This window comes from Oncorhynchus clarkii, chromosome 1 (genome assembly GCF_045791955.1).
Source record: "Oncorhynchus clarkii lewisi isolate Uvic-CL-2024 chromosome 1, UVic_Ocla_1.0, whole genome shotgun sequence".
Taxonomy (NCBI): Eukaryota; Metazoa; Chordata; class Actinopteri; order Salmoniformes; family Salmonidae; genus Oncorhynchus; species Oncorhynchus clarkii.
In genome coordinates this window covers 42871880-42898362 of record NC_092147.1, presented here as the reverse complement: position 1 = coordinate 42898362, position 26483 = coordinate 42871880, and the positions used below count along the sequence as shown (strand labels likewise).

Here is a 26483-nt window from a genome sequence, read left to right as displayed (position 1 = left end):
ACACCACCCCAGACCTTCCACCTCCAAATTGATCCCGCTCCAGAGTACAGGCCTCCGTGTAACGCTCATTCCTTTGACGATAAACGCGAATCCGACCATCACCCGTGGTGAGACAAAACCGTGACTCGTCAGTGAAGAGCACTTTTTGCCAGTCCTGTCTGGTCCAGCGACAGTGGGTTTGTGCCCATAGGCGACGTTGTTGCCGGTGATGTCCGGTGAGGACCTGCCTTACAACAGAACTACAAGCACTCATTCCAGCCTCTCTCAGCATATTGCGGACAGTCTGAGCACTGATGGAGGGATTGTGCGTTCCTGGTGTAACTCCGGCAGTTGTTGTTGCCATCCTGTACCTGTCCCGCAGGTGTGATGTTAGGATGTACCAATCCTGTGCAGGTGTTGTTACACGTGGTCTGCCACTGCGAGGACGATCACCTGTCCATTCTGCAGCGTGGTCTTTCACAGAACCCAAACCGGCTGCGCGCGTGCGCAAATTTATTTTGTCCCCCTACACCAAACGTGATCACGACACGCAGGTTAAAATATCAAAACAAACTCTGAACCAATTACATTAATTTGGGGACAGGTCGAAAAGCATTAAACATTTATGGCAATTTAGCTAGTTAGCTTGCACTTGCTAGCTAATTTGTCTTATTTAGCTAGCTTGCTGTTGCTAGCCAATTTGTCCTGGGATATAAACATTAGGTTGTTATTTTACCTGAAATGCACAAGGTCCTCTACTCCCACAATTAATCCACACATAAAAGTCAACCGAATCGTTTCTAGTCATCTCTGCTCCTTCCAGGCTTTTTCATATTTGAACTTGTATGGTGATTGGCATCTAAACTTTAATAGTATTACCACGACAACCGGCAACACAATTCATCTTTCAATCACCCACTTAGGTATAACCAATGAGGAGATGGCACATGGGTACCTGCTTCTATAAACCAATGAGGAGATGGGAGAGGCAGGACTTGCAGCGCGATCTGCATCAGAAATAGGAATGACTTCTATTTTAGCCCTTGGCAACGCAGACACTCGTTGACACATGCGAGCAGATTCCTACATTTATTTTGCCACGCACGCGACGAGAGCGGTGTAGTCAGGGTATTAGGCGCCTCACAGTACGGACATTGCAATTTATTGCCCTGGCCACATCTGCAGTCCTCATGCCTCCTTGCAGCATGCCTAAGGCACGTTCACGCAGATGAGCAGGGCATCCTTCTTTTGGTGTTTTTCAGTGCCAGTAGAAAGGCCTCTTTAGTGTCTTACGTTTTCATAACTGTGACCTTAAATTGCCTACCGTCTGTAAGCTGTTGGTGTCTTAACGACCGTTCCACAGGTGCATGTTCATTAATTGTTTATGGTTCATTGAACAAGCATGGAAAACAGTGTTTAAACCATTTACAATTAAGATATGTGAAGTTAATTAGATTTTTATGAATGATCTTTGAAAGACAGGGTACTGAAAAGGGGACGTTTCTTTTTTTGCTGAGTTTATATATACACACACAATCAGGTAATAACAGATTGATAATGCTAGCTAGTTAGTTTACTGCAACCTATCAGACAGAATTTTGATTAGGCCTACAATACAGTTACAATATGTGAAGGGGCAGGGCTCCAGACTGCTACCATTTAGTTGCCTTTTGCAACCCTTTGACTTGGCTGTGCGAGTTACATTTTTAATTGGTTGCGTCAGTGCGAGCTGAACAGTCATTATGTCTACATGACCACCTCACTCCAAAGTTGTAAAACATCCTAATTTCTGTCTGTTAAAACAATAAAGTGCATTATCCTCATAATTCCTGTAATGAGAGTGTCTGCCCAGACCCTAGGCCTGTTTGGCTGGGGCCTGCTGCTGTGATGAGCGAGCCACTTGATGTGCTCTTAGGGAAGAAAAGGCTTCCGTATAACACTTCAAAATCCAATTGTGGGAAATACATAGCTTTGGAAGCAACTACTGTTGTTCTCAGCTTTCTGTGGGTAGGATTTGCATTTGTCATCTCTTAATATTGAGCTCAATATCAACTATTTTACAACCAAGATATCTGATATGGCTTTAAGATATGAACCGCAAACTGCGCAATAGCAATTGTGCGTGCATAGGGTAGAAGGCTACAACTTCAAAGTTATTTTAGGACATTAAATGTACTGTTAGATTAATACAGCACTACTAGTAGTGGGTATTATATTTAGCGTTAGCGATCTAGCTGTGTTTTGAGTGCTCACTTCCTCATGTGGTGAATTAGCCCCAAAATAAATGTTCCTATGATAAAGTGCATGTAAAGATGTAGCCATATCTCTATTGAACAGTACAATTATGAACTTTCTGGAGCCCTACTTTAACAGTAAAATATAACAATACCATACTGTCAACCCACAATTCATGACAATCATTGGGTTAGTTTGCAGATAAAAATACCTTGAATCATGCATTTTCTATTGTTTGATGCCGTGGAAAAATATGGTGCCACCAAATCATGGGCTGGTGCCAAAAAACAGAAAAAGTTAGTGCCACCAGGGGAAAATGTTAATCTGGAGCCATGTCAAGGGGTGTGATTTTTAACCTGGTGCAGAGTAATGTGTTCTTCTGCTAATTTAGCTGTTGGGAATAGAATCATAAATAGAATGTTATGCGGAAAAATATGTTATTTAGACAAGGCTATGTATACAAGTCAGTGACTTATGTTTACTACAGGTTAATGAGGCATTACAAATGTGATGTGACTAAAATTAAAGGGCATTTATAGTTGACTAAAATGTCCTACTGTTTTTATTATTTTCACAACTACACAATCATTATTCAAATTACACAAATGTGACAGACTTAAACTTGCAATATGTAACTTTTTGGGCAACCTGACCAAATTCAAATAGAAATGTGGGTTATAGATTGGTTATTCACATTGAAAGCAAGTCAAAGAAGCGGTAGATCTGTTCCATGTGCACTATTTTTATGCTTCCTGTTAACTTCCGGTTTTGCATCCTTTACTTTCAGTTTTGTACACTACCTTCAAACTAGAGGACGACCGATTATGATTTTTCAACGCCGATACAGATTATTGGAGGACCAAAAAAGCCGATACCAATTAATCGGGCCGATTTAAAAAAAAAAAATTTTTTTATTTGTAATAATGACAATTACAACAATACTGAATAAACACTTATTTTAACTTAATATAAAACATCAATAAAATCAATTTAGCCTCAAATAAATAATGAAACATGTTCAATTTGGTTTAAATAATGCAAAAACAAATTGTTGGAGAAGTAAGTAATATGTGCCATGTAAAAAAGTTAACGTTTAAATTCCTTACTCAGAACATGAGAACATATGAAAATTGGTGGCTCCTTTTAACACGAGACTTCAATTTACCAAGGTAAGAGCTTTTAGGTTGTAGTTAATATAGTATTTATAGGACTATTTCTCTCTATACCATTTGCATTTCATATACCTTTGACTATTGGATGTTCTTATAGGCACTTTAGTATTGCCAGTGTAACAGTATAGCTTCCGTCCCCCTCCTCGCCCCTAACTGGACTCGAACCAGGAACACAGACAACAGCCACACTCGACGCATCGTTACCCATCGCTCCACAAAAGCCACGGCCCTTGCAGCGCAAGGGGAATAACTACTCCAAATCTAAAAGCGAGTGACGTTTGAAACAGTATTAGCGCACACCCAGCTAACTAGCTAGCCATTTCACATTGGTTACACCAGCCATTAGGCTGATAGGCTTGAAGTCATAAACAGCGCTGTGCTTGCGAAGAGCTGCTGGCAAAACGCACAAAAGTGCTGTTTGAATGAAAGAGCAGTCTGACTGAGCAGCAGCAGGCCCGTAATCAATCAAATCAGACTTAATTATAACACACAGAAATACGAGCCTTTGGTCATTAATATGATCGAATCCAGAAACTATCATCGAAAACAAAACGTTTATTATTTCAGTGAAATACGGAACCGTTCAGTATTTTATCTAACGGGTGGCATCCCCAAGTCTAAATATTCTTGTTACATTGCACAACCTTCAATGCATGTCATAATTCTGGCAAATTAGTTCGCAATGAGCCAGGCAGCCCAAACTGTTGCATATACCCTGACTCTGCGTGCAATGAACGCAAGAGAAATGACACAATTTCAACTGGTTAACATTGCCTGCTAAACTGGATCAGTTGTTATAACTAGTGATTATGATTGATTGTAAGTTTAATGCTAGCTAGCAATTTACCTTAGCTTCTACTACATTCGCGTAACAGACAGACTACTCGTGGAGTGCAATGGTTAGAGCGTTGGACTAGTTAACTGTGCGGTTGCAAGATTGGAACCCCTGAGCTGACAAGGTATAATTTTTTTAATAATCAGAAATCGGCGCCCAAAATACAGATTGTTATGAAAACTTGAAATCGATCCCAATTAAATTGGCCATTCCGATTAATCGGTCGACCTCTACTTCTAACAGCTGAAAATACAATATTGTTGGTTATGGAAAAGATATTTCACAGCGGTTGAGATGGTACATTTATTCTTTCCCTCCCCTCCCGGAGGACCTAAGCCCTGGGACCATGCCTCAGGACTACCTGGCCTGATGACTCCTTGCTGTCCCCAGTCCACCTGGTCGTGCTGCTGCTACAGTTTCAACTGTTCTGCCTGTGGATATGGAACCCTGACCTGCTGTCTCTAACTTTGAATGCTAGGCTATGAAAAGCCAACTGACATTTACTCCCGAGGTGCTGACCTGTTGCACCCTCTAAAAGCACTGATGATGATGATGATGATGATACCCTGCTGGTCATCTACGAACGTTTGAACATCTTGGCCATGTACGATTATAAGCTCAACCCGGCACAACCAGAAGAGGACTGGTCACCACTCAGAGCCTGGTTCCTACAGTGCCTTGCGAAAGTATTCGGCCCCCTTGAACTTTGCAACCTTTTGCCACATTTCAGGCTTCAAACATAAAGATATAAAACTGTATTTTTTTGTGAAGAATCAACAACACATTTATTGGATATTTCAAACTTTGTTAACAAATCAAAAACTGAAAAATTGGGCGTGCAAAATTATTCAGCCCCCTTAAGTTAATACTTTGTAGCGCCACCTTTTGCTGCGATTACAGCTGTAAGTCGCTTGGGGTATGTCTCTATCAGTTTTGCACATCGAGAGACTGAATTTTTTTCCCATTCCTCCTTGAAAAACAGCTCGAGCTCAGTGAGGTTGGATGGAGAGCATTTGTGAACAGCAGTTTTCAGTTCTTTCCACAGATTCTCGATTGGATTCAGGTCTGGACTTTGACTTGGCCCTTCTAACACCTGGATATGTTTATTTTTGAACCATTCCATTGTAGATTTTGCTTTATGTTTTGGATCATTGTCTTGTTGGAAGACAAATCTCCGTCCCAGTCGCAGGTCTTTTGCAGACTCCATCAGGTTTTCTTCCAGAATGGTCCTGTATTTGGCTCCATCCATCTTCCCATCAATTTTAACCATCTTCCCTGTCCCTGCTGAAGAAAAGCAGGCCCAAACCATGATGCTGCCACCACCATGTTTGACAGTGGGGATGGTGTGTTCAGGGTGAAGAGCTGTGTTGCTTTTACGCCAAACATAACGTTTTGCATTGTTGCCAAAAAGTTCCATTTTGGTTTCATCTGACCAGAGCACCTTCTTCCACATGTTTGGTGTGTCTCCCAGGTGGCTTGTGGCAAACTTTAAAACGACACTTTTTATGGATATCTTTAAGAAATGGCTTTCTTCTTGCCACTCTTCCATAAAGGCCAGATTTGTGCAATATACGACTGATTGTTGTCCTATGGACAGAGTCTCCCACCTCAGCTGTAGATCTCTGCAGTTCATCCAGAGTGATCATGGGCCTCTTGGCTGCATCTCTGATCAGTCTTCTCCTTGTATGAGCTGAAAGTTTAGAGGGACGGCCAGGTCTTGATAGATTTGCAGTGGTCTGATACTCCTTCCATTTCAATATTATCGCTTGCACAGTGCTCCTTGGGATGTTTAAAGCTTGGGAAATCTTTTTGTATCCAACAGTATCTCGGACCTGCCTGGTGTGTTCCTTGTTCTTCATGATGCTCTCTGCACTTTTAACGGACCTCTGAGACTATCACAGTGCAGGTGCATTTATTCGGAGACTTGATTACACACAGGTGGATTGTATTTATCATCATTAGTCATTTAGGTCAACATTGGATCATTCAGAGATCCTCACTGAACTTCTGGAGAGAGTTTGCTGCACTGAAAGCAAAGGGGCTGAATAATTTTGCACGCCCAATTTTTCAGTTTTAGATTTGTTAAAAAAGTTTACAAATATCCAATAAATGTCGTTCCACTTCATGATTGTGTCCCACTTGTTGTTGATTCTTCACAAAAAAATACAGTTTTATATCTTTATGTTTGAAATGTGGCAAAAGGTCGCAAAGTTCAAGGGGGCCGAATACTTTCGCAAGGCACTGTATCTAGGTTTGTTGCTAGGTTCTTGCCTTTCTAGGGAGTTTTTCCTAGCCACTGTGCTTCTACATCTGTATTGCTTGCTGTTCTGGGTTTTAGGCTGGAACCTAGCACTAATAGCATTTTGTGACATCGGCTGATGTAAAAAGGGATTCATGAATACATTTGATTGATTGATTCTTTACACTATCCCGGCTTGTTTTATCACAAACTGAAATTAGGCGAGCTATTCAAATGTTTGCAACTAGCAAATGGAGGAGCGATTTCTGCATAGTGCATCTTTAATACTATTTGAATCTAAATGACTAGACTAAATCAAAAAAAAAAAGACTGATAAAATGAACAGGGCCTCCAACACTGTGGGGAGAGCAAAAAGAGAGGAGGAGGACCAAGGCAGTTGGAGTCAGAACAGAGGAAATCTCCTGGCTCACAAATGAACATCTCTCAAAGCAAGTCACGAGACACTACATTAAACTGGTCAATATTTAATTTGTCACTTACTGTGAAAAACAATTATTGCATTGTTGAGGGGAGTTGAGGGGTTTGCTTATGAAATATAGACTAAATGAAAGAAAAGTCCTGAATTAAAATGTTTTAAGAAGGTCCATTTTCATAAAGTTAGCGAGGTAGAGCTCTAAAGCAGAGAAGGTCATTCCTACCTTTCGGCTTCAAATCTGCGTGATGGGCAGCCTGGCTGTCCGGGCCATTGTCTCTGGCAGGACGCAGCAGCTGAATTTCAGGGGGAGGGTGGTACTGCGAGGGGTGAGTTGGGGCGCTGCCAACACCCTGTAGGGGCTGCTGCTGGAAGTTGCCCATGTCCTGGTGAGAGGAGCCAGCAGAGAGTCCGGTGGAGGAGGCAGACAGCTGCTGCAGGGCAATCATCTCTGGGCTCTCCAGCATGGAGGCCAGACACTGCCTGGAGTCCTGATGAGGCATGGGGGTCCGCAGGGCCATGGGTCCATTGGGATGAGAGGGGTACCCCCCGGGGCCCCCAGGCTGCTCTGGCCAGGGTTTGGGGCCCATGGGACGAGGACCCCCGGGGTTATAAGAGAGCTGCTGGTGGTTAGCCATATTTTGCACTTTTTTCCCAGGTCCACTGGGCCTCTCCTGGCCTTGGTGGTTCATCCCTGACCACATGTTAGGAGGCATGCCCATGCCTGGATGGAAGGCTGGGTAGTTGTGTCGTGGTGGGACGTCAGGCCCGGGGTAGCAATTCCTTCCGGGGAGTAGGGGGTGGCCGTTGGTGCGCTGGCGGGACAAGTACATGCTGCTGTCGGGCATGGGGGTGCAGAGGCCCCCAGACTGGAGGGCCACGGGACGGGGGCCCAGTGAGGGACCATGGGTGGGACCCATGTAGGGGTGCTGCTGCCGGTGGTGCTGTGGCTGAAGAGGCCGGCCATCAGGCCCCATTTGGTATCCATGGCCAACGTGGTGTCCATCCCGCATGTGTGGCTGGAATACAACATCTATTAGTATGTGCATAGCAGCAAATATAAAATCAACTGACAGATCAGAAACACACAAAACATTGTGCGAGTACAGCAGATACTGGATAGCTCCGAATTAAATATGTGAAACCTCCTTCGATTGTTTTCTGAGCTGATCTCACCTGCATGCTGTAATGTTGAGGCATGTGATGAGCATTGGGATCCCCAGGCCGGGGCATGTGTCCCTGTCCAGGGTAGGCGTAGCCGGGGTCCATCCTCTGGCCGTACATGTGTGGGCCGTGGGGATTAGGGGGGTGCTGGAGCTGCTGCAGAATGGATGACAGTTCAACATCTCATGTCTAAAATGTAATGCATTCATTTGTCTTCATCTAGAACTACCTTTTAGCTCCTCTTTAAAAAGGGGGAAAAACCCTTGATGCTTTCTCTTCATTCACTACCAACTCCTACTAAAGCAGTAAAATATACTTTCTCCTATGTGAAATATTGTTTTTGACATGCATGGCCAGCTACCTGCTGTGCTGGGTAGTAAAGGTTCCCAGGATGGGGTTGTCCATGAGGTATGCCATGGGGGTGTGGGGGGCCATTGGCCCAGTGGGGAGGAGGGGGTGGCTGTGCTGGCTTATTCCCCTCCTCCTCCATTGGGGTGCTGCCCTTGCCCCCTGGATGTGTCCGTTTGCGTGAGGCCTGCTCGGTGGCTCGGATCAAGCTTTCTGGCCCTGCCTGTTTGTTGCCTTTGCTTCGCCTTTTCTCCTTGCGGTCTCTCTCACGGTCCTCGCTGCTCACGTGGAACTCCTCGTCCGTGTCGCCGTCCTCCGACGGGAAGTGCTTCAGTAGCGCCCGGCTGAAACAACGCTCCAGGGATTCTGCCATGATGCTGTACTCTGCAGAAAAACACAAGCACCATGAGTATTATCTGCATGCCACGCACACAGACACACACTCGTCTGTTGTGGGGCCAGGCGATGTTGACCCCAGCGTTGGCCGGCAGGTTGACCTGTTCAGAGGGCCTTGGTGTGGTTGACCCCTTGCCCCCCATGCCTCTCCCTTGGGAGTGCATTCAGACGGATGGATGGCTCCAGACAGGGCGCTTAACTAGGGGCTAGAATGTCTCTCTGGCAAGCAGGCAGGATGCTGCAGGGCCTGATGCACAGCTCAATCACTCCCCATTCATCACTGTCACACAGAGCCACATTAGAGCTCTCCCCCAACGCAGCCATTCTCCCCTCCTCTCCACCACGTGCACTTAGTCAAATTGATCTATCTCATATTTATAAATCAAGTCCAAAGTCAACCCAAAAACCATTTGCACAAGCTAGAGGTATTTTTGGGACATTAGAAATTTGACAAAAAATAACGAGGTTATAGATCAAAATTAAGAGGTGTGTGTATTTACCGCTGTCTTCCCCATTGTACTCGATGCAGTTTTCAAATATGAGCTTCATGTCAGACACAAACTCTTCCTTGGCAATATACTCCCCTTCATTCAGCTTAGTCTCGATGGTGGATAGGTCCATCGGAGTCTGAGGAAAAATCAGGGCAAACATAAATTACTACTTGTGGAATTGACGACCTCAAATTACAACTACAAAAACTCGTATAACCGAGGCATCTAACCGTCATTTCACAGTTTGGAACCTTCCTTTTCACTGTGAGCTCACCTGAATGACCGCATTATAGTTGGGGGCATAGGATTCATCCACAGGTTCCAAGAAGGGCCAGGCATCTTTGTGGGCTCTCAGGGCCTCCAACACTGTGGGGAGAGCAAAAAGAGAGGAGGAGGACCAAGGCAGTTGGAGTCAGAACAGAGGAAATCTCCTGGCTCGCTGTCCAGAGAAATGTGCAGGTCAATATGCTTTACACATGCAGACATTATACAGTGATGATTGCATAGATGACAGGGCATATACATTACCTTTGTACAACGCCGTATAATCATCATCAATTTCATAGCTGCAATAAAAGATTGAGAAAATGTTCAAAACAAATTCACTCATTTATTCTAATAACTGGGTCACTGTACGGGTAACCAATTGCCATCAGTAAATAGATATGCCCCTAACACAGATACTCCTGCTTTCATGTTGAAAATGATAACCCTGTTCAATGAGAATTGTTTCGCACTTTGGAGTGCTGGCTTGCTGATTTTAATTGTACCCTCAACTCAACTCTGGACAAAAATCATCTCAAGTCCCGACCACAAACCCTAGATCGACAAAAAACACTTACTAAAGAGATGGGACTGACAGATATCTGGAGAGAGACTAATAGCTATTCTATGGATTATACATACTAATCCAATGTCCATAACACCTACTCTCGTATAGATTACATTTTTATGCCAAAGATTTTCATAAATTCTGCCACTTGTCCAATCGGACCCATAGCGCTTTCAGATCACGCCTTTGTCCGCCTCCGCTTTGACCTCTGTAAAAACATCCCGAGGTCAAAAGAGCTGGAAATTCAACACCTCCATGTTATCAAACAAAGCATTCCATACATTTGGTCACTACATGGCTAGACAACTACACACAAGACAACAAAGACTATCCTGTTCCTCTGGCCACAATGTGGGACTCTGCCAAAGCCACACTAAGAGGTCATCTAACTCCATATGCTTCCTCTAAGAAAGAAATCAACGGAAACACAGGTTAGACGTTGAGAGGGAGCTTTAACGCTGCGAAAAAGTACATAAACAATCTCCAGACAGCACCTCTTGGAGTCAACTTAAAGCAGCCGGAGCCAAACTTTATCAAATAAAAAGTGATCTTTACTAAACAAACACCATGAGTATAGTAATAAGTATAGCAGATTGATTGCATACCAACTGAAAAAAAGAGAAGTCAGAGCGTACAATCACAGCCATCCGAACAGCAGATGACGAAGTCCCATATGATCCAAATAAGACAAATGTAACTTCTGAGAGAAAACATGCAGAACTCTATTCCTTCCTAGAGGCAATCTCAATACCAAAACGATCAGAGACCGACCAAGAAGATCAACTCCCCCCTTCATTCCCGAGGTCGTCCTACAGGCAATTATCTCCATGCCACCTAACAAGTCCCTAGGCCCAGATGGATTTCCCCAGAGACTTCTACAAAGCTTTTTGGCCCCAGCTTAGCCCTATTGTCATACCAATGCTGGATGATTTTTGCAAAAACGGTGCTCTCTCAGCCCTCATTACAGTTCTGCTATAAAAGACAAGGAGCCTCTATCCTGATCGTCCTTCCGGACCAGAAGCTTGTTGGATTGACTACAAAATAATTACCAAATTGCTGGCCAAAAGACTAAACACTCTTCTTCCCAAAATAATAAAAGATGACGATCATCTTCTGATTTTATTGATCAAGTAAACACACAGAAGACCCCTGTCCTGCTGGCATCACTGGATGCTGAGAAGGCGTTCGACAGGATGGAGTAGAACTTTCATTCAAACTTAATTAAATGGATTAGGTCCCTATATTCTCATCCAAATGCCATGGTGTCTACTAACGGTCGGAACTCTGACAGATTCCCTTTGGGATGTGGCACAAGACAAGGGATGCTCGATGCCCCCCCCTGCTCTACTTGTTGGGGGCGGAGTTGATAAGGAGCAATCCAAGTATTATGGGGGTTTCTGCAGGCGGATTTCAGCACAATATTTCGCTCTACGCGGATGTAGTCTTGCTCTACTTATTCAACCCTGAGAAATCCCTCCCTCCCATTTCAGACAATTGCTCAGTACAGCAAGTTCAGGATATAAGATACATTTGAACAAGTCCATTGTTTGCCCCCTCATTCTTACACTGACCAGCTCTATGAAGACACACTGTCCATTCCAATGTAAAACAAAGGTGTTTCCATACCTTGGAATCTTTGTTTTGTAACGCCAGATCTCCAAACCTGGATCTCCCTCCCAATTAGCTTAGTCGGAAGAGTCAATGTAAACCGTATGAACATCCTCCCTAGATTGAACTATTTATTTCAGATGCTCAAATTTAGATGCCCAGTTTCTTCTCTTTTTTAAAAACCAACCAACGCGTCACCAAATGTATATGGGGCAATAAAATAGCAAAAACAATGATCAAGTTCTCCACTCTATCAAAACCTGAATCTAAGGGTGGTCTTTACCTTCAATTGTACTACTGGTCTGCCCTAATCCTCAACATCCTAACATGGATCACAGACGGACAAGACTCAACGTGGATTCAGATAGAGGCCCAATCCTGTGGTTCATTGCCCCTAAGCTCAATTATGTTAATTAATAACTTTAGTGAAGTGGGCAACATACCCAAAACCCTTGTGATTTATACCACTCTAATAGCATGGAATGACTAAGAAATACCTTGGCATTTCCTCCCAGATATGCTCCCACTCACCTATATAGTGTACAACCCAGACTTGCCAAAAGCCCTGAGCAAATCCAACTTTCATCTTTGGCATCCTCTATGGATCAGGACCTGATCCGGCCTGTTTCATCAGAACCCAACTACTCTGAAATCCTTTTAAGAGCTATGCAGTGAATTCAATGTGCCAAGATCCATTTTTGTTGTTGAGATCTTCAAATTAGACATCATTTTATTACACCCCAGCGAGACTCCTTAGAATGAATACAGACATTTCTCCTGATTGTAAAATATGTACCATGGATGTATTTGAGCTGAAGAGAGATTACCAGATTTTGGCAATCTATACATACTGCTGCACATAAAACAGATGTACAGTTTGATATGACCCTGTCTCCATCTTCTTAATGCCCAGCAGGACTGTGTTCTTGATCCAGACAGGGAAAATTTGTTTATGACTATCATATAGTTTGCTAAAAAAAAAATGTTTTTAAATCCTACGGTGGGGTTCTAATTCTTCTCACATTTAAAACGTGAATTGACCAGATTGACTTTCTTCCTCTTGAAAAACTCACTTGTGACATCCGCAAGAGACAGCCCAAGTTTGATAGACTGGTCTCCAATACTGAACTATATTTCAAATTGGACAGAGTGAATGGGGCGATTAAGGAAATGTGTGTTTGTATTTACACATATTGTGTAAGTTGCTGTAAAACAAATGATTTGTTCGTCGTCTCAGCTAAAGCTGAAATAGCTAACATGTATTTTATTATGTTACTTATGTCTGCCACATCTGTGAATGTGGAATGCGTTTTGTTTGTTGATTGGAAAAACAAGTACATTTAACAAAAATTCACTGTCCATAAATTATCAGTACTCTAGTGTCGAGTAGTAGTGTGTGGCTCTTTACAACTCTTTTGTCCTGCGGGAGCGTCTAATGGGTGAGTGGGGCTCCAGGTGCAGCAGTTCGGGGGGCAGTTCCTTCCCCTGGGATATCAACCAGGCCTTCTCCTCACGCAGTTTCCGCCGCCGCGCTCGCTCTGAGGGAAACAGCAGAACACAGGAAACACAATTAATTACACACAACAGCAGCAGAATAAGGGATTGTACTTTACTACAGTTGCAAGGCCACCTGTTGGCCATCCGGCCGCCTGCTGGTGCACAGAGTCAATAAAAACCATGCCGAACAACATGAGAGACTGAAGGAGTTCAGAGAAGAAGAGTGATTCATTGACCATCCTTTAGCAGGCTTAGCTGATAAAAAAAAAGGCGAGAACAGAAAGGAACACTATCTCTCAACATGAAAGGATGCGGGCTGCCGCCCGCCTGCTGTGCAGATTAGAAAATGTTGGAGGGTGGATTCCAACTGCTCTGATCCACCAGAGACCAGGCAGCCCAGCCCGGTCCCACTGTTCATCTATAATACATTAATGAGGGTCCTTCACTAGTTAATTAACCCTTGACTGGTGACATCAGAAGGACTCCTGTGATTCAAAGGGCTATATATTCCCACTCACTCTCAGCCCAATACGTGTAATATATTGCAATATATAATTCACAACCAGGGCAATAGATCATTCAACGGTACAGGCAATACAAATGCAGAGGTGTGTGCGGGGTTGGCCGTCTTTCAGAATCCACCCTGAGCCCCACCCTGCCCCATAACCCAGCTCCACTACTCACCTTCCACAGCTTGGAGTCTCTCCAGCTCCTCTCTCTGGCGCTCCTCCTGCAGCAGCATCTCCTCTTCTCGTCTCTGCTCCATCAGCAGGGCCTGCCTGTCCATGTCCTCATCCTTCTGTTTCTGCTGCTCCCTATTGGCTATGGTCTGCAGCGTGTCCTGGACACAAACAGGAAACCATCAGTCCACTGGGTCTCACAGGAGACGGGACATACACTAAGAACGATAAATTACACACGCGCAGCTGGTCTCACCTCCTCCTCTTGGCTCATGCGTTTCTCAGAAAGCCGGTAAGAGCTGCGTACTGGGGTGGGGTCCAGCAGCCTCTGCTTCTGCTCATTCACCTGCAGAGGCAAAAGAATCAAGATTAAAAACACAAATAAGTGGTTTCATTATTCACACAAAAATCACACTTAGTCGCTTTGATCAAGTAACGCATCCACGGGAGCTAATAGCCAAGCAGGCCCCAGGGAATCCTCTGTGGTCTTCCAGCAGAGCTGTGAGGAGAGAAGGGGTGATCCAGGCTCTGCTCCTCCTCCCCCGACTACCCCCCCCCCCCCCCTTTAAATCCCACCCACCCTGCTACCCCTCTCCTAGTGGGTCACTGACTAACCAAACAAATCAAACCCCTCCATGCTCCCTGTGGCAATCACACGTAACGATTTCCACTAAAAGCTGGGGGAGCGGGCGGTAACGTGTGTGTGCAAACTGACCACAGCATTGCCACAGTCCATAATGTAGCAATTAGTAGGAAACTTACATACTTAATATGAGCAGCAGAATATGAGCAACTGCTCTGGTTGCAGAATACAAACCACAACATGGAAGAAAAAAAACAGCAGGAAGCTGCAGTCAGAGCAGAACCCTTTGGGCCAGGCAGTATCTATGTCAGAGAAGGCAGTCCAAAAGGTATGGCTGTTTCCAAGAGCATGGGGGTAACGGAGTCTGGTACTTTGGATGTTATGGGAAACAAGATGGATGCCTGCCTCCTGGGTTGCACCACCTCCTGTGCCTTTTGTTTCTGTGGTGTTATTTGTTATGTTTTATATTCGTTGAGGAAAAATGTAGTTACTACGACTGTGATGTGGTTCTGTCACCTAGTTACCTTAAGATGAATGCACTAACTAAGTAACGCTGGAGAAAGAAAAGTGTCTGCTAAATGACTCAAATGTAAATGCTTCCCGTCAGGACGGGCCCTGTGAACCCCAACAAGAGGCCCTTTCCCCCTCTGTAGAGTTTTGCCTGCCAGCAGCATGGGGATGTGTTAGATAGCTGCCTTGCTCTTCCTCCACTGGGCCAGTGGTGGCCACCACCAAAGGGGCTGTCAAAGTGCTGAATGTGCTACAGCTCCCATCCCCCAGTCTTGTCTCTCTGCACCGGCGTGTCCCGGGGCTCCTCTGCCCTGCCTCTGCTCTGTGCATTACCCACAGCACTTAATCGCACACAGGAGATGGACTGCCTCTGGTGTCGCCACTTAAGTCGACAATCCTGCAGCACAGCAGGTCGTCAATCAAGTGGCTCCATCCCGCCTCAAGGTGAGTGCCTGCCTCCCGTCAGCGCCCTGCGAAATGGCTGTGACCGCCAGGGCTGTGGACGGGAGCTGGAGGTCTCCATGGCTGTGTGCGCACTCATACAATAATGCTGCGAAAGCGCACACACACACACTTCCCAGATGCCTGCTCTGTACTGCCAGAGCCTGCATCCAGTGGGAATGTTCAGCAGCTTGAGAACTGTGAATATGTCCAGATAGATAACAGCCAGGCAGGCATGCTGGCCGTGAAGGACAGATCACCATCGGATGACCATTAGAGAATGACCCCCATGCCGACAGAATGGCCAACAAACTTTTGACCGTCACAGTCCACAAGGACAGGCAGGCTGTGTTGGGTATCTATCGGACCCGATCACAGGGATGGCTAACGCGAGAGGTCCCGTTGATCACTACAGAATTACGTAAATCTGAATTCAGTTTGTGTTAATGCATAATAAGGATTGTGTCAACGTGCCTGGACATGCATTTAATAAGCTAGCTAAGCAGATCGCCATGTGACCTGTTGGCAAAGATTACAATAACTAACCCTTTCATCTGTGGTGTTAGCTCGGTAGCTAAACATGGTGCTAAGATATCAGATAAGAGCTAATGGCCAACGTAGCTAGCTAAAGTTAACTGGTTATCATTTTTTGGCAACAAGCCATCTGCTGATCTGACCAGCCACAATCATAACTGTAAATTGACAATTAATAGTTGGAGTAGATGATTGCCATAACAGGGAAAGTGTTCAAAAATGCCTAATTAAAAGGTTGGCAATAGGTTTAGCTCCCTAAGAGTCTTTCATGTTATGGACCAAGATAGCTGTAGATCAGCGTGCGTGTGTTTTTTTACTTTTCAAACTATGGGCAGATTGGAGTCATTCACACAAAACGTGAATCGTTTCATATTTTTTCTCTAGCCTTGCTCTGCATGTTAGATATTATGGACATTTATGGCTTTGTAGAACATGTAATTGCCATTGAGCTAGTTCTCATAGTAGCAAGTAAATGATATGAGCGATGGAGAGATATGCGAGATGTGAAAAAGAGCGGCGATAAAACCTCCGTCTATCCAATTGTAGCAGTAGGATCAAGTTACAACCCGCCCATTTCTTGACAGATAGCTGAACGAGCCAATTGAGTTGTTCAGAGATGCGTCCTATCACGAAAAGTGACTAAAAATACTAGTTTCATTAGCATCTGTGATCACAAATCATTATGATGGACCCATTGGCATGGAATAGATGTTTTGTTATATTCTCAAACTAACAACAGTGCCTATATAATGACATTCCATACAGGCATGACATGCTGGAGTGAAGAGTCTTTGCGAATGTTGTTGATCAGTAGGATAATAGGTCCCACATGAAAGGCAAACATATTGTCATGTGTAGCACCATAGACCCCACTGATCAGCAAAAACAACATCAGTAACTCAATGCACACACTCCTATTGAATATGCATTCACCTATATTGCGAGTAGGCCGATGCATCTTAAACTTACCCAGTTTATTAAGAGATTTACCATTCAAATACAATTATTACCATAATGTTGTTATGTAGTTTGGTAAAAACAAAGTCAAATGTATTGTTTTATTTAAAAATGCATGCATTAATGACTTTTTTGTCATCAAATGTTTTTATTTAACCTTTTGCGTGTAGGGGGCAGTATTTTTGTTTTTGGCTAAAAAACTTACCCATTTGAAACGGCCTATTTCTCAGCCCCGGAAACTAGAATATGCATATAATTGTCAGATTAGGATAGAAAACACTAAAGTTTCCAAAACTGTAAAAAATATTGTCTGTGAGTATAACAGAACTGATATTGCAGGAGGAAAATCCAATCAGGAAGTGCCTCTTATTTTGAAACCTCGCTGTTCCTATGCATGCCTATCCTCCATTTAAAGGGATATCAACCAGATTCCCTTTTCTATGGCTTCCCTAAGGTGTCAACAGTCTTTAGACATAGTTTTGGGCTTTTATTTTGAAAAATTAGCGTGAAAGATCACATTGCGTAAGTGGATAGGTGGGGGCTCTCAGAGTGAGTTTTGCGCTACAGAGTAAAGCAGCCATTGCTTCTCCCTGTGTTATTGAAAAACCTACACACCCGGTTGATATATTATCGAAAATATATTTTAAAAACAACCTGAGGATCGATTATAAAAAACGCTTGACATGTTTGTGGACATTATGGATATTATTTGGAATATACGTCTGCGTTGTCGTGACCGCTCTTTCCTATGGATTTCTGAACATAACGCGACAAACCAACGGAGGTATTTTGGGTATAAAAATAATCTTTATGGAACAAAAGGAACATTTATTGTGTAACTGGGAGTCTCGTGAGTGAAAACATCCGAAGATCAAAGGTAAACGATTAATTTGATTGCTTTTCTGATTTGTGACCTAGCTACTTAATGCTTATTGTACATAATGTTTTGTTATGCTATCGATAAACTTAAAGGCTTGGATTGCTTTCGCTGTCAAGCATAATTTAATAATCTGAGACGACAAGTGGACTAACAAAAGGCTAAGCTGTGTTTTGCAATATTGCACTTGTGATTTCATGAATATGTATATTTTAGTCATATTATTTGACTGTGGGGCTATGCTATTCAGCGGTTGCTGACGAAAATGCTCCCGCTAATGGGATGGGTAGCGTCAAGAAGTTAATGATGTCGACCTAAAATATTGACCTAAAATATCATCCATCGGCTTCCTTGGTATCAGCACAAACAAAAAAATATCTATATTGGTCCTGCTCTACTGTCTAGCTATGTATACTCAAAAGATAAATGAGTATGCAATGTATTAAAAAGGGCAGAGTTTGAACAGTTAAAACAGTGTCAACAATCTCCGAGGCGACTCATTCCGCAGAAGAAAAACCATGCGACAAATGAGCACTCCCAGCCTCGACCGTCACTCCAGCAGAAACTGCACACAGGGCCACAGATGAGAGAGAGACTGGACAGTCCAGCTTTGGGCCCGGGGCTCAGAAGCTAGTGTTCTGGGCAAGCAGAGACCAGTCTGCCCTCCACACACCTGCAGCCGCGCCATACAGCCTCCATTTCCCAATTCCTCCTGGAGGCAGCCATTTGAGACGCTATGCCCTTACAGAGCACATCAGCTGACTGAGTCAGTGTCTGAATGAAGATTGATGGGTTGAGAAGGGGAGGGGGTGGGAGGAGACTAAGAAGAGAGCTGACTGACCTTGTGCTCGATCATGCTGCTGATCTCAGGGAGGAAGTTCTGGCTGATGATGCGGTAGAGGTGGCGGTCCTGGGGGGACGTTTTGTCTCTGATGCTCTCGGCCAGACTGGCCCACTGCTCCTCCGTGTCACACACCAAGGACCAGGCACCGCGCTCCCGGTCTGGACGGACGGACAGACAACATCATGGCCAATATACTCCGGACTCTGACATTGCTCATTCTGATATTGCTCATTCTGAGGGGGAGGGGATGTGTATGGTCATTGTATTACTAGATATGACTGCACTGTTGAAGCTAGAAAAATAAGCATTTCGCTGCACCTGTGATAACATATAGAAATCTATGTACAAGACCAATAAACTTTTTTTTTTAAATAAAAAATTAAAACAAGTCTCAATCGTCAGCATCAATATCAGAAGTTGGAGTCGATCTAGATAGATGTTTCTGATAGCTCTGCCTTTTTTCTCACCTGTGCCTGAGTGTAGACCTTCCAGTCCATTCTCCTTCTTCACTTCGCTCTCCACCTCACTGAAAAAACAACATGCCAGCCCATTCAGTATTTACCATCCACTCCGAAGCATTGCATGAACAAGGTCTGGGGAATAAAGGTGGTGAACGTTTCTGGAGACGTTTGAGAGTGGAGAGAACACGAGACCACTAAGGACAAAGTTTGCTGCTGGTCTCACCTTAGCTGGATCTCCTCCACTTTCTTCTTTGGTGGTCTTCCCCTTTTCCTCTTCTCTGTTGGTTTTATCTCAGGGGCTTCACTACAGGGACAACAGAGTGAAAAACAAATAACCGACCACACTTTAAATTACACAGGCCTTTTACCAGGGTAGCTATTACTGGAGTGACCCATATGATTAACCTCTAACAGGCTAGTAGGTACATAGTAATTACTATGTTGGTGCTCAATTTGTCCTTCGTTAGAAAACAGAATTAGCAGTAGGAAGTGCTACTGTTTACATATTACATACCTCATAGCCTTACAGAAACCATAGAGCATATATACACAGAAACACATAATATAATGCAGACAACCATACACTGAGTATCAGAGAATCGATACAAAACTGACTGGTTATATACCAGCATAGTGTTCACATTCTATGACCTCTGTGAATTACAGGCAAGCAAAACCATCCAACGTCCACAGCCGATGCCCGATGGTGCAACCCACTTACTCGAGCTGCTCCGCTTTCCTCTTGACCGGCTCCTCTTTGTACATGCGGGTACCATAGAAGTACCAGTAGAGGGCACCGCTCCCATCTTGCCCCAGCGGCTCCACGCGCAGGCTGTCCGCATCCAGGCCCTGGGATCAAACATTGCATGGATTAATGATGCATATTACAGTTCCACTTAATTCACTATGTCAGGTTAGACAGCACTTATATATATATATTATTTTTTTTAAGTCAGTCACCATCAACCGCATCCCAATAAAACAAATCACCAAAACTACAGGTACCAAAGCATGTTTCCCCAGTTGACCGTTTACCCATGCTAACTCTGAAACAGTCATAATAAAGGGAGTTTAAAACAGGTGCAGGCTTGCGGTACAAGGTGTGTGTGTAGCACCTTGAGCAGGTCAAAGACGTCTGCGGCGTCCAGGCGGTAGTCACACAGCCTGTGCAGCAGCTCCACCTGTGTGCGCGGGGTCAGCTCCTCAAAGGGCCCCTGGCGCAGGGGGTTGGGCTTCCCCTCCTCCAGCTCCCAGCGGTAGTTGATGATGTCGTCCAGATAACTGCTGAACGCCTGGGGACTAAGAGGGGCGGGACAGTGATTAGTCCCATATGCTAGTATGACAATACAGTAGTGAGGAGGGGTGGGTAATAGAAAATCAGAGAGATCTACTGCAGTGAATTTGGTTGGTGTGGACTAGTCAAGGGTTCCCATACAAAATGTGAGAATTTAGGCCTAGGTTAATTGTTTAACCCATTCATGTCACATACTCATTCATCTCTTCAACTAGAAGTCATTCATTCTCAAACGCCTACTGTGTCAAAAGGTCAAAAGGAACATGTGCTTCGTATTGATACCAATCAACACAACAAAAGAAAAGCTGATTGGGAGATAGGGCAATTGCTGTTATTTTTGTCAAGCTACTACATAGCCCTTTAAAGAGTCCTTGGGATCCGACAATATGGCGCACCGCTATTCATTCACTTGCAAATGCTTGTCCTTACAGTGTGCTTTGTAATGAAGTGCATATAACCTCTCAATTTCAACAGGATGTCTATTGTGAAAGAGACAGTCAAGAAATAATTCAAGCTGCCATACCGTAGTGGTTCTGAAGAGAAAAGGAGGGGGAAAAGACAGCAATTTCTTTGCACTTGAGTGGGTTTGTTTCATTGTTCTTTTGGATGCTGGTAAATAAATGTTGGTTCCGGGTCAGATCTGTCTGATTAATCTGGAACCCTTCAGTTCCTGCTCAGACGAACAGAAACAAGGGCTCAGGGCAGGGGTGAGTGCCAATGCAACAACAGAAAAGAAAGGAGGAGAAAAACTGGAGAAAAAAAAAATGGCTTATCTTGAAAGAGCAGTTTGCACTTTCACACAGCTGCAGGCCCCCCACTATCCCATCTCTCCCTTTCTCCTCCTCTGCCAACACCCCCACCCCCCTCCCCAGCTCCGCCAGAGCGTTTAACGCGTGCGGATGAAAAGGGCAGCTCTTTGAAAGGCCAGAGCCGAGCATCCACCCCCGGGATGCCAGCGGCTGTCCTGTCCAATAAGGCAGGTTGTCCTGTTACTGCATGCCTGGGTGTGGAAACTATCAGCCTTAACCTCCCACATCCCTCCCAAGTCACAGGCTGATAGGTGCCTACCCCAGTGGTGCTGATGGATCAAGAGCAGGAGAGGAGGTAGCGGTGGTGGGTGGGGGCCCCTTCAGGGCTGGAACATTTATTTCACTTTCCTTTGCTCTTCCCACTCCCTCTCGCTCACATTTAGTCATCAAGGAACTGCCCCCCCCCCCAGGGAAAAATCCGCCTAACCCCAGTTTCCTTTGTGAGAAGCCTCACTCAGTTGCAAAGGCTGATTTCAACACAAGCTGTGCACACTGACGTGCTCACTACTAAACAGGGTTTGTGACTCAAACTTCCCGTGTTTCAGGCCCATATGGCCCCTGGATGTTGTCACCAAGACTGGTCTGTTAGAAGGAAGGTAACAAGATGTGCTGCTGTGTGCTGGCGAGCTAAGAAGTTAGGCCTAGTTCTGAGGCCCTCTCTAGAAAGAAAAAGTATGAATATTGAACTCCCGTATAAATAAAGATTGAATAAAGGATGTGGGAAACCCGGGGGGCACTACTTACGTGATGTCTGTGCGCTGGTAGCATCCTTGCAGCAGTGAGACGAGGAGATCAGCCAGAAAGTCTGTGTCCTGCTTCTGTAGCGCCTCTTCCAGCTCCTACCACACAGAGAGAGAGACAGAGCCAAGAGGTCAACCTTTGAGTTATATGGTGATCCACTTTTTAAAAAGGCACACACAAATCTCAGTTTTAAAGTCGGCATATAACATTTAATGGTTGGTGTTAGTCACAGGTCGGTGAGGTTAAAAAAAAGCATTACGATTCCAGAGTGACACGGATGCCCTGGAGTAAAACCATAGGTGGTGATGGGAATTTAGGGCTTCCAAGACACAGTTTGACATTTTCAAAGAAACAGGAGCTCTCGAAGCAAAACTTGTTTGAAGTGTGGATATTGGAACTAGTAACTTATATTGTGAGAGCCATAGGGGACCAGAATATTAGGCAGTATTCTAACGCGTCTAACACTCTTGATCATGACAAACAACCATACAGAACGTGTGTATGAGGTAGGCTGTGCGTAGGGGACCTGTTTGAGTTGCTGCGGGAGGGGGATTAGTTGACATGTTCTCAGAGGAGTCCTTTCTGCCAGCGGTTGGAGCCGAGGTTCAAGTTCAACCCTGACCCTTCTCCTGCCTGGCATTGTGTGGCCGCCGTTTAGGGCTTATGAAGCGGCAGTAACCGGGAGAGCAAACTCTAAAGGCCCTCAAAGAGCCAAGGAGAGACAGCAGCAGGAGACTAAAGCCACCGCACAGACCCGCGCCCTCCCCTCCGCCGCTGACCAACCAGGCCACAGCACCACACACCATTACCCAGCATGCTTCTCTCTCTCCCCGGGATACCCAAAGGCCCTCGGCTACAGAGCAGAGGCGGGGGAGAGACAAGGGAGGCTGAGAGGGCAAAAAATGCTAATGAAAAGTGCTCCATCAACCAACTGTCCATTTCACTTAACCCCCCTTCCCCCGTTTCCCAAGATGCAAAGCGACCCTTCAGCATTGGCCCTTCCTCTTTAAAAAGGAATCTGCCTGCAGCTGACTGCCCCTAAGGTCTCTAGCTAAAGAACTCACTTCCAAATTCTCTGCATAAAACACAATCACCCCTCCACCTCCCCAAAAAGCATGTTGACAGTCCAGAATAAACTCAAGGGCAAGGAGGCCCATTTCATTGTGCAGCCTGCAGATTGCTGCCCCTCTCTAGAGAAACGGTGAGTGCCGGGTCACTGGGGGTCAGTCTCCACACCTCCCGGCTGTGGAGAGGCACAGAAGACAGGAGTCAACAGTCAGCAGGATGAAAAATGGAGGGAGGGAGGGGTTGAAAAACAGGATAAGATGATGTATCTGCTTTGGGGTAAAAACTACAGCTACTCAGGACTGGTTGGTGCTGCAACAGAAGCATGCAAGAGGGGCTGCCTGGGCTGATTATCGCCAAGTCCTATTATTCAAAACAGAGTTCATTAAGCTTCTTGAGCACATTTTAATGGCAAAAAAGCTATTGATCAATCTGCTTACAGTGGCAAATTAGAAAGATTCTAAAGGATCTAGAGAATAATTTAATATGAAGAGCCTGGGAGGGGGAAGCTCACAACCCTGGGAGTGCCTGGAACTAGTGGGACAGAATCTACAATAACATGGTTAGCTCCTGGGAGTAGGGCTGTGGGGGTCATTCAATTTTGTCAGCAGGTGATTGTTAAGCAAATATTTGCTCGTCTCAGGGTAATTGACTGTCAATTAACATAAACACGTTTAGCATCTCCTGGCGTCCACGCATAACCTACAAGCCACTGACGCAGACCTTTGGATTTAGATGTTTTAAAAATGTAGCTTTTCCATTTAATATAGCCTACACCATCACAATAAATACTTTAGTTATTTTTGACAGGTCTAAAGAAACATTATATGAAGGAGATGTAGTTTATTTCAGAAGAACAGAAAAGCACACAGTTGTCCTTATGTTAGGCCCCGATATGGTTATGCCTTACGGCTGTGGGCTACACTGGTTCATTTAGCAGACAAGATTTGCTTAGTATTTAATGGCATTTTTATTATGAAGAACACCGTTGGACATAGCTGAATAAAATAGAAAGGAGAATATCTTCTCCAAACGGGATAGGTTTAGATCTTTAATACATTCTAAGGCTGCATGTTGTGGTGACTAAAGATGATCAGAAAAAAGTTGCAGGAAAAGGCATGAGCTCTGATTTGTTTGTTGTGCAGGCTGTACACACTTCATCAGTCTCTCATTCACAATTTGACAAGCACTTGATAATTTTCTCACCAGGCCTTGAATTTCCCGGCAGCATTCCCTTGTGTGGCGTAACACCCCCTAAAAAATTCCATGACTTTTGAGGCTAAAGGGGCTGAATATAACAATTATAATTAACTTCTCCCGGCTGCTATGTGCAGAATCACCTCTCACTCACATGGCTCTCAGATATCTAGATTCTTATTAGCCATTGCCCGTCACGTGATCAAGTCCTTCTCACAGGCATCTCAACTAAATAGTAGGCTACAAGTGAAGATCAACATGTCGGGGATGCAATTGCGCATGTCCTTATCAACTTTCAAGGCGCATATTGAAGATAGATATTAGAACTGTCCACATTTAGCCTACTTTGTCAGACAACTAGATGAGAAGGCCTAACAAACAGCAAAAGCACTAGCCTGTCAATCTACATCCTCCATAGTGCAAAAGTTAACCTATTCTTGTGTGAGAAATAAATATAGCAGGCCTAGCCTATAGAAAGGTGATGGGATCCTCTTTTTAATAGAGGCCATCAAAACGGTTCTCACACAAATGCATAGCCTATAGAAATGTTGTGCAACATGAACTCATGAAGTGATTTGATTTTCTAAAACATTTGCATTTATGTCAGAGTGATTAGAGGGACAATAGAGTGCGGAGTACCAGGAGGTTAGCAAGTTTGGTCGGCTACTAATGACCATCAGCAGCATCAGAGCTTGGAGACCTAGTTATCGTGACTAAACGGTCATCTGGAATTTTACTGCAGTCATGACTCGTGAACGCCGGTGCGGCGGTAATACGGTCACTGTAAAAGCCCTAACTGATAGTGTGGCTGTGTGTACATGTGTGCAGTTGCGATGCGCACATGTGCATCAACCACCCAATCAAAAAGGCACTTTTCTAGCCTCAGTGCCATTTCCGTCATAGAACATGGGGCTCTTTCAACAGATACGCTCACAGTGTTATGATAGCACAGGTACAGTATGTGTACATGTGCAATAACAAAAACTTGTGTGTAGCCTTGGGAAAGAGAGAGTGTAAAAGTGTGTGTGTACAGGCTTGTGAACAAAAGTCTGTGCCCATGTCTCAGGAGACCAGGAAGTGCCAGGGAGAGTGACATTATCTCAGTGTCCTCTTGTCGACAAGGGGGAGACCAGAACCAACAATCCTCCATGATGACCCTTACAGTAAGTTTGTAGGCTCTTCCCCCATTTCAGTATGTAAGGGTTATCATGGAGGACTCTTGATTCTGATCTGGTCTCCCCCTTCCTGTCGACAGGAGGACATTGAGATCCCGTGTCACGCTTCCTGGCACTTCCTGGTCCCCTGACAGCCAGCCCCTGGGCCAGAGAGGGCCCATCAATCAGGGGCAGGCTGCACTTTGATCACACTTCAAACCTGGGGCCGGCTGGGAGAGCCGGGGCCCAGTCCAGTGGAGCAGCCCTGGATTAACACCACCCGACTCCACCTTTGAAGTGCCACTCGGCAGCTCAGATGGCAAAGGATTGGAATTAATGTGGTGTGTGCCCAGCATGGCGGAGATCCCTCTGTGGACTCACCGTAAAAAAATTTAAAAAATAAGCACACACACAGCTTTATTAAGGGCCGTGAGGGACACTCACTGCAGCGCTCATGCAAGGAGCTCACACAGATCCCCGCAAATACAAAGTGAGGACACGCCTCGCTCCCCGAAGCGCGCGACCGCAAATGTCCCGATGATCTGTGCATGGTACAGATATCCATGGTCTAAGACAAAGATATGCCCATCTCCATCTTTGTCCAAATCTCAGAGGGTTGACAGACTTATCACGAGGCACTAGACAACAGGCTGGTAAACACTCCTCAAGTGAGTCAAATGCTTGAAGGATGATTGGAGGGTGAGTCAATGCTAAGTCAAAGGTGTGTTACATCCTCTAAAGCACTCAACCCCCTCAGGCCTGTCAGTGGCTCTGCTGTAGCTTGCTAAACTGAGGGTAGGGTAGTGTAGCTGGCCTGGCTCACTGTCAGAGCAGGAGAGTGGAAATGAGAGTGAGGAGTAATGAGAGTGTGCGAGTGTCAGGGTGGAGCTGGACATTTGACAGGAAGCATTGGGTGCGTAACCTTATGGCGTCCACCCACGGCGTAATTCATCTTAACATGCCACTTACCGAATTCCGATGCGCATCATGATTTTAGAATAATTGACCAAATGTTCTTGCTCAGCCAACAGCAAAATCACTAGCCTATTTCAATCTAATGTCTCCCATAGAAAAGTTTACCTATTCTACTGGTCAGCTTGTCGTTCT

At 44.9% G+C, this 26483-nt stretch overlaps 1 protein-coding gene across 1 annotated transcript in view; it reads right to left on the bottom strand.

Moving 5' to 3' along the window:
* Positions 1-26483, bottom strand: part of LOC139407372 (chromatin remodeling regulator CECR2-like) — a 66349-nt gene that overhangs the window by 11619 nt on the left and 28247 nt on the right. Inside the window, exons 2-16 of the mRNA XM_071151100.1 lie at positions 21964-22058; positions 20232-20415; positions 19838-19965; positions 19340-19420; positions 19123-19181; positions 18653-18813; positions 14166-14255; positions 13914-14070; positions 13141-13270; positions 9821-9858; positions 9567-9658; positions 9302-9428; positions 8419-8789; positions 8070-8213; positions 7120-7912 (exon numbers count right to left, since the gene is read on the bottom strand). Of these exons, the coding sequence (XP_071007201.1) occupies positions 7120-7912; positions 8070-8213; positions 8419-8789; positions 9302-9428; positions 9567-9658; positions 9821-9858; positions 13141-13270; positions 13914-14070; positions 14166-14255; positions 18653-18813; positions 19123-19181; positions 19340-19420; positions 19838-19965; positions 20232-20415; positions 21964-22058 (2650 nt within the window). The remainder of the gene's footprint in view (positions 1-7119; positions 7913-8069; positions 8214-8418; positions 8790-9301; positions 9429-9566; positions 9659-9820; positions 9859-13140; positions 13271-13913; positions 14071-14165; positions 14256-18652; positions 18814-19122; positions 19182-19339; positions 19421-19837; positions 19966-20231; positions 20416-21963; positions 22059-26483) is intronic.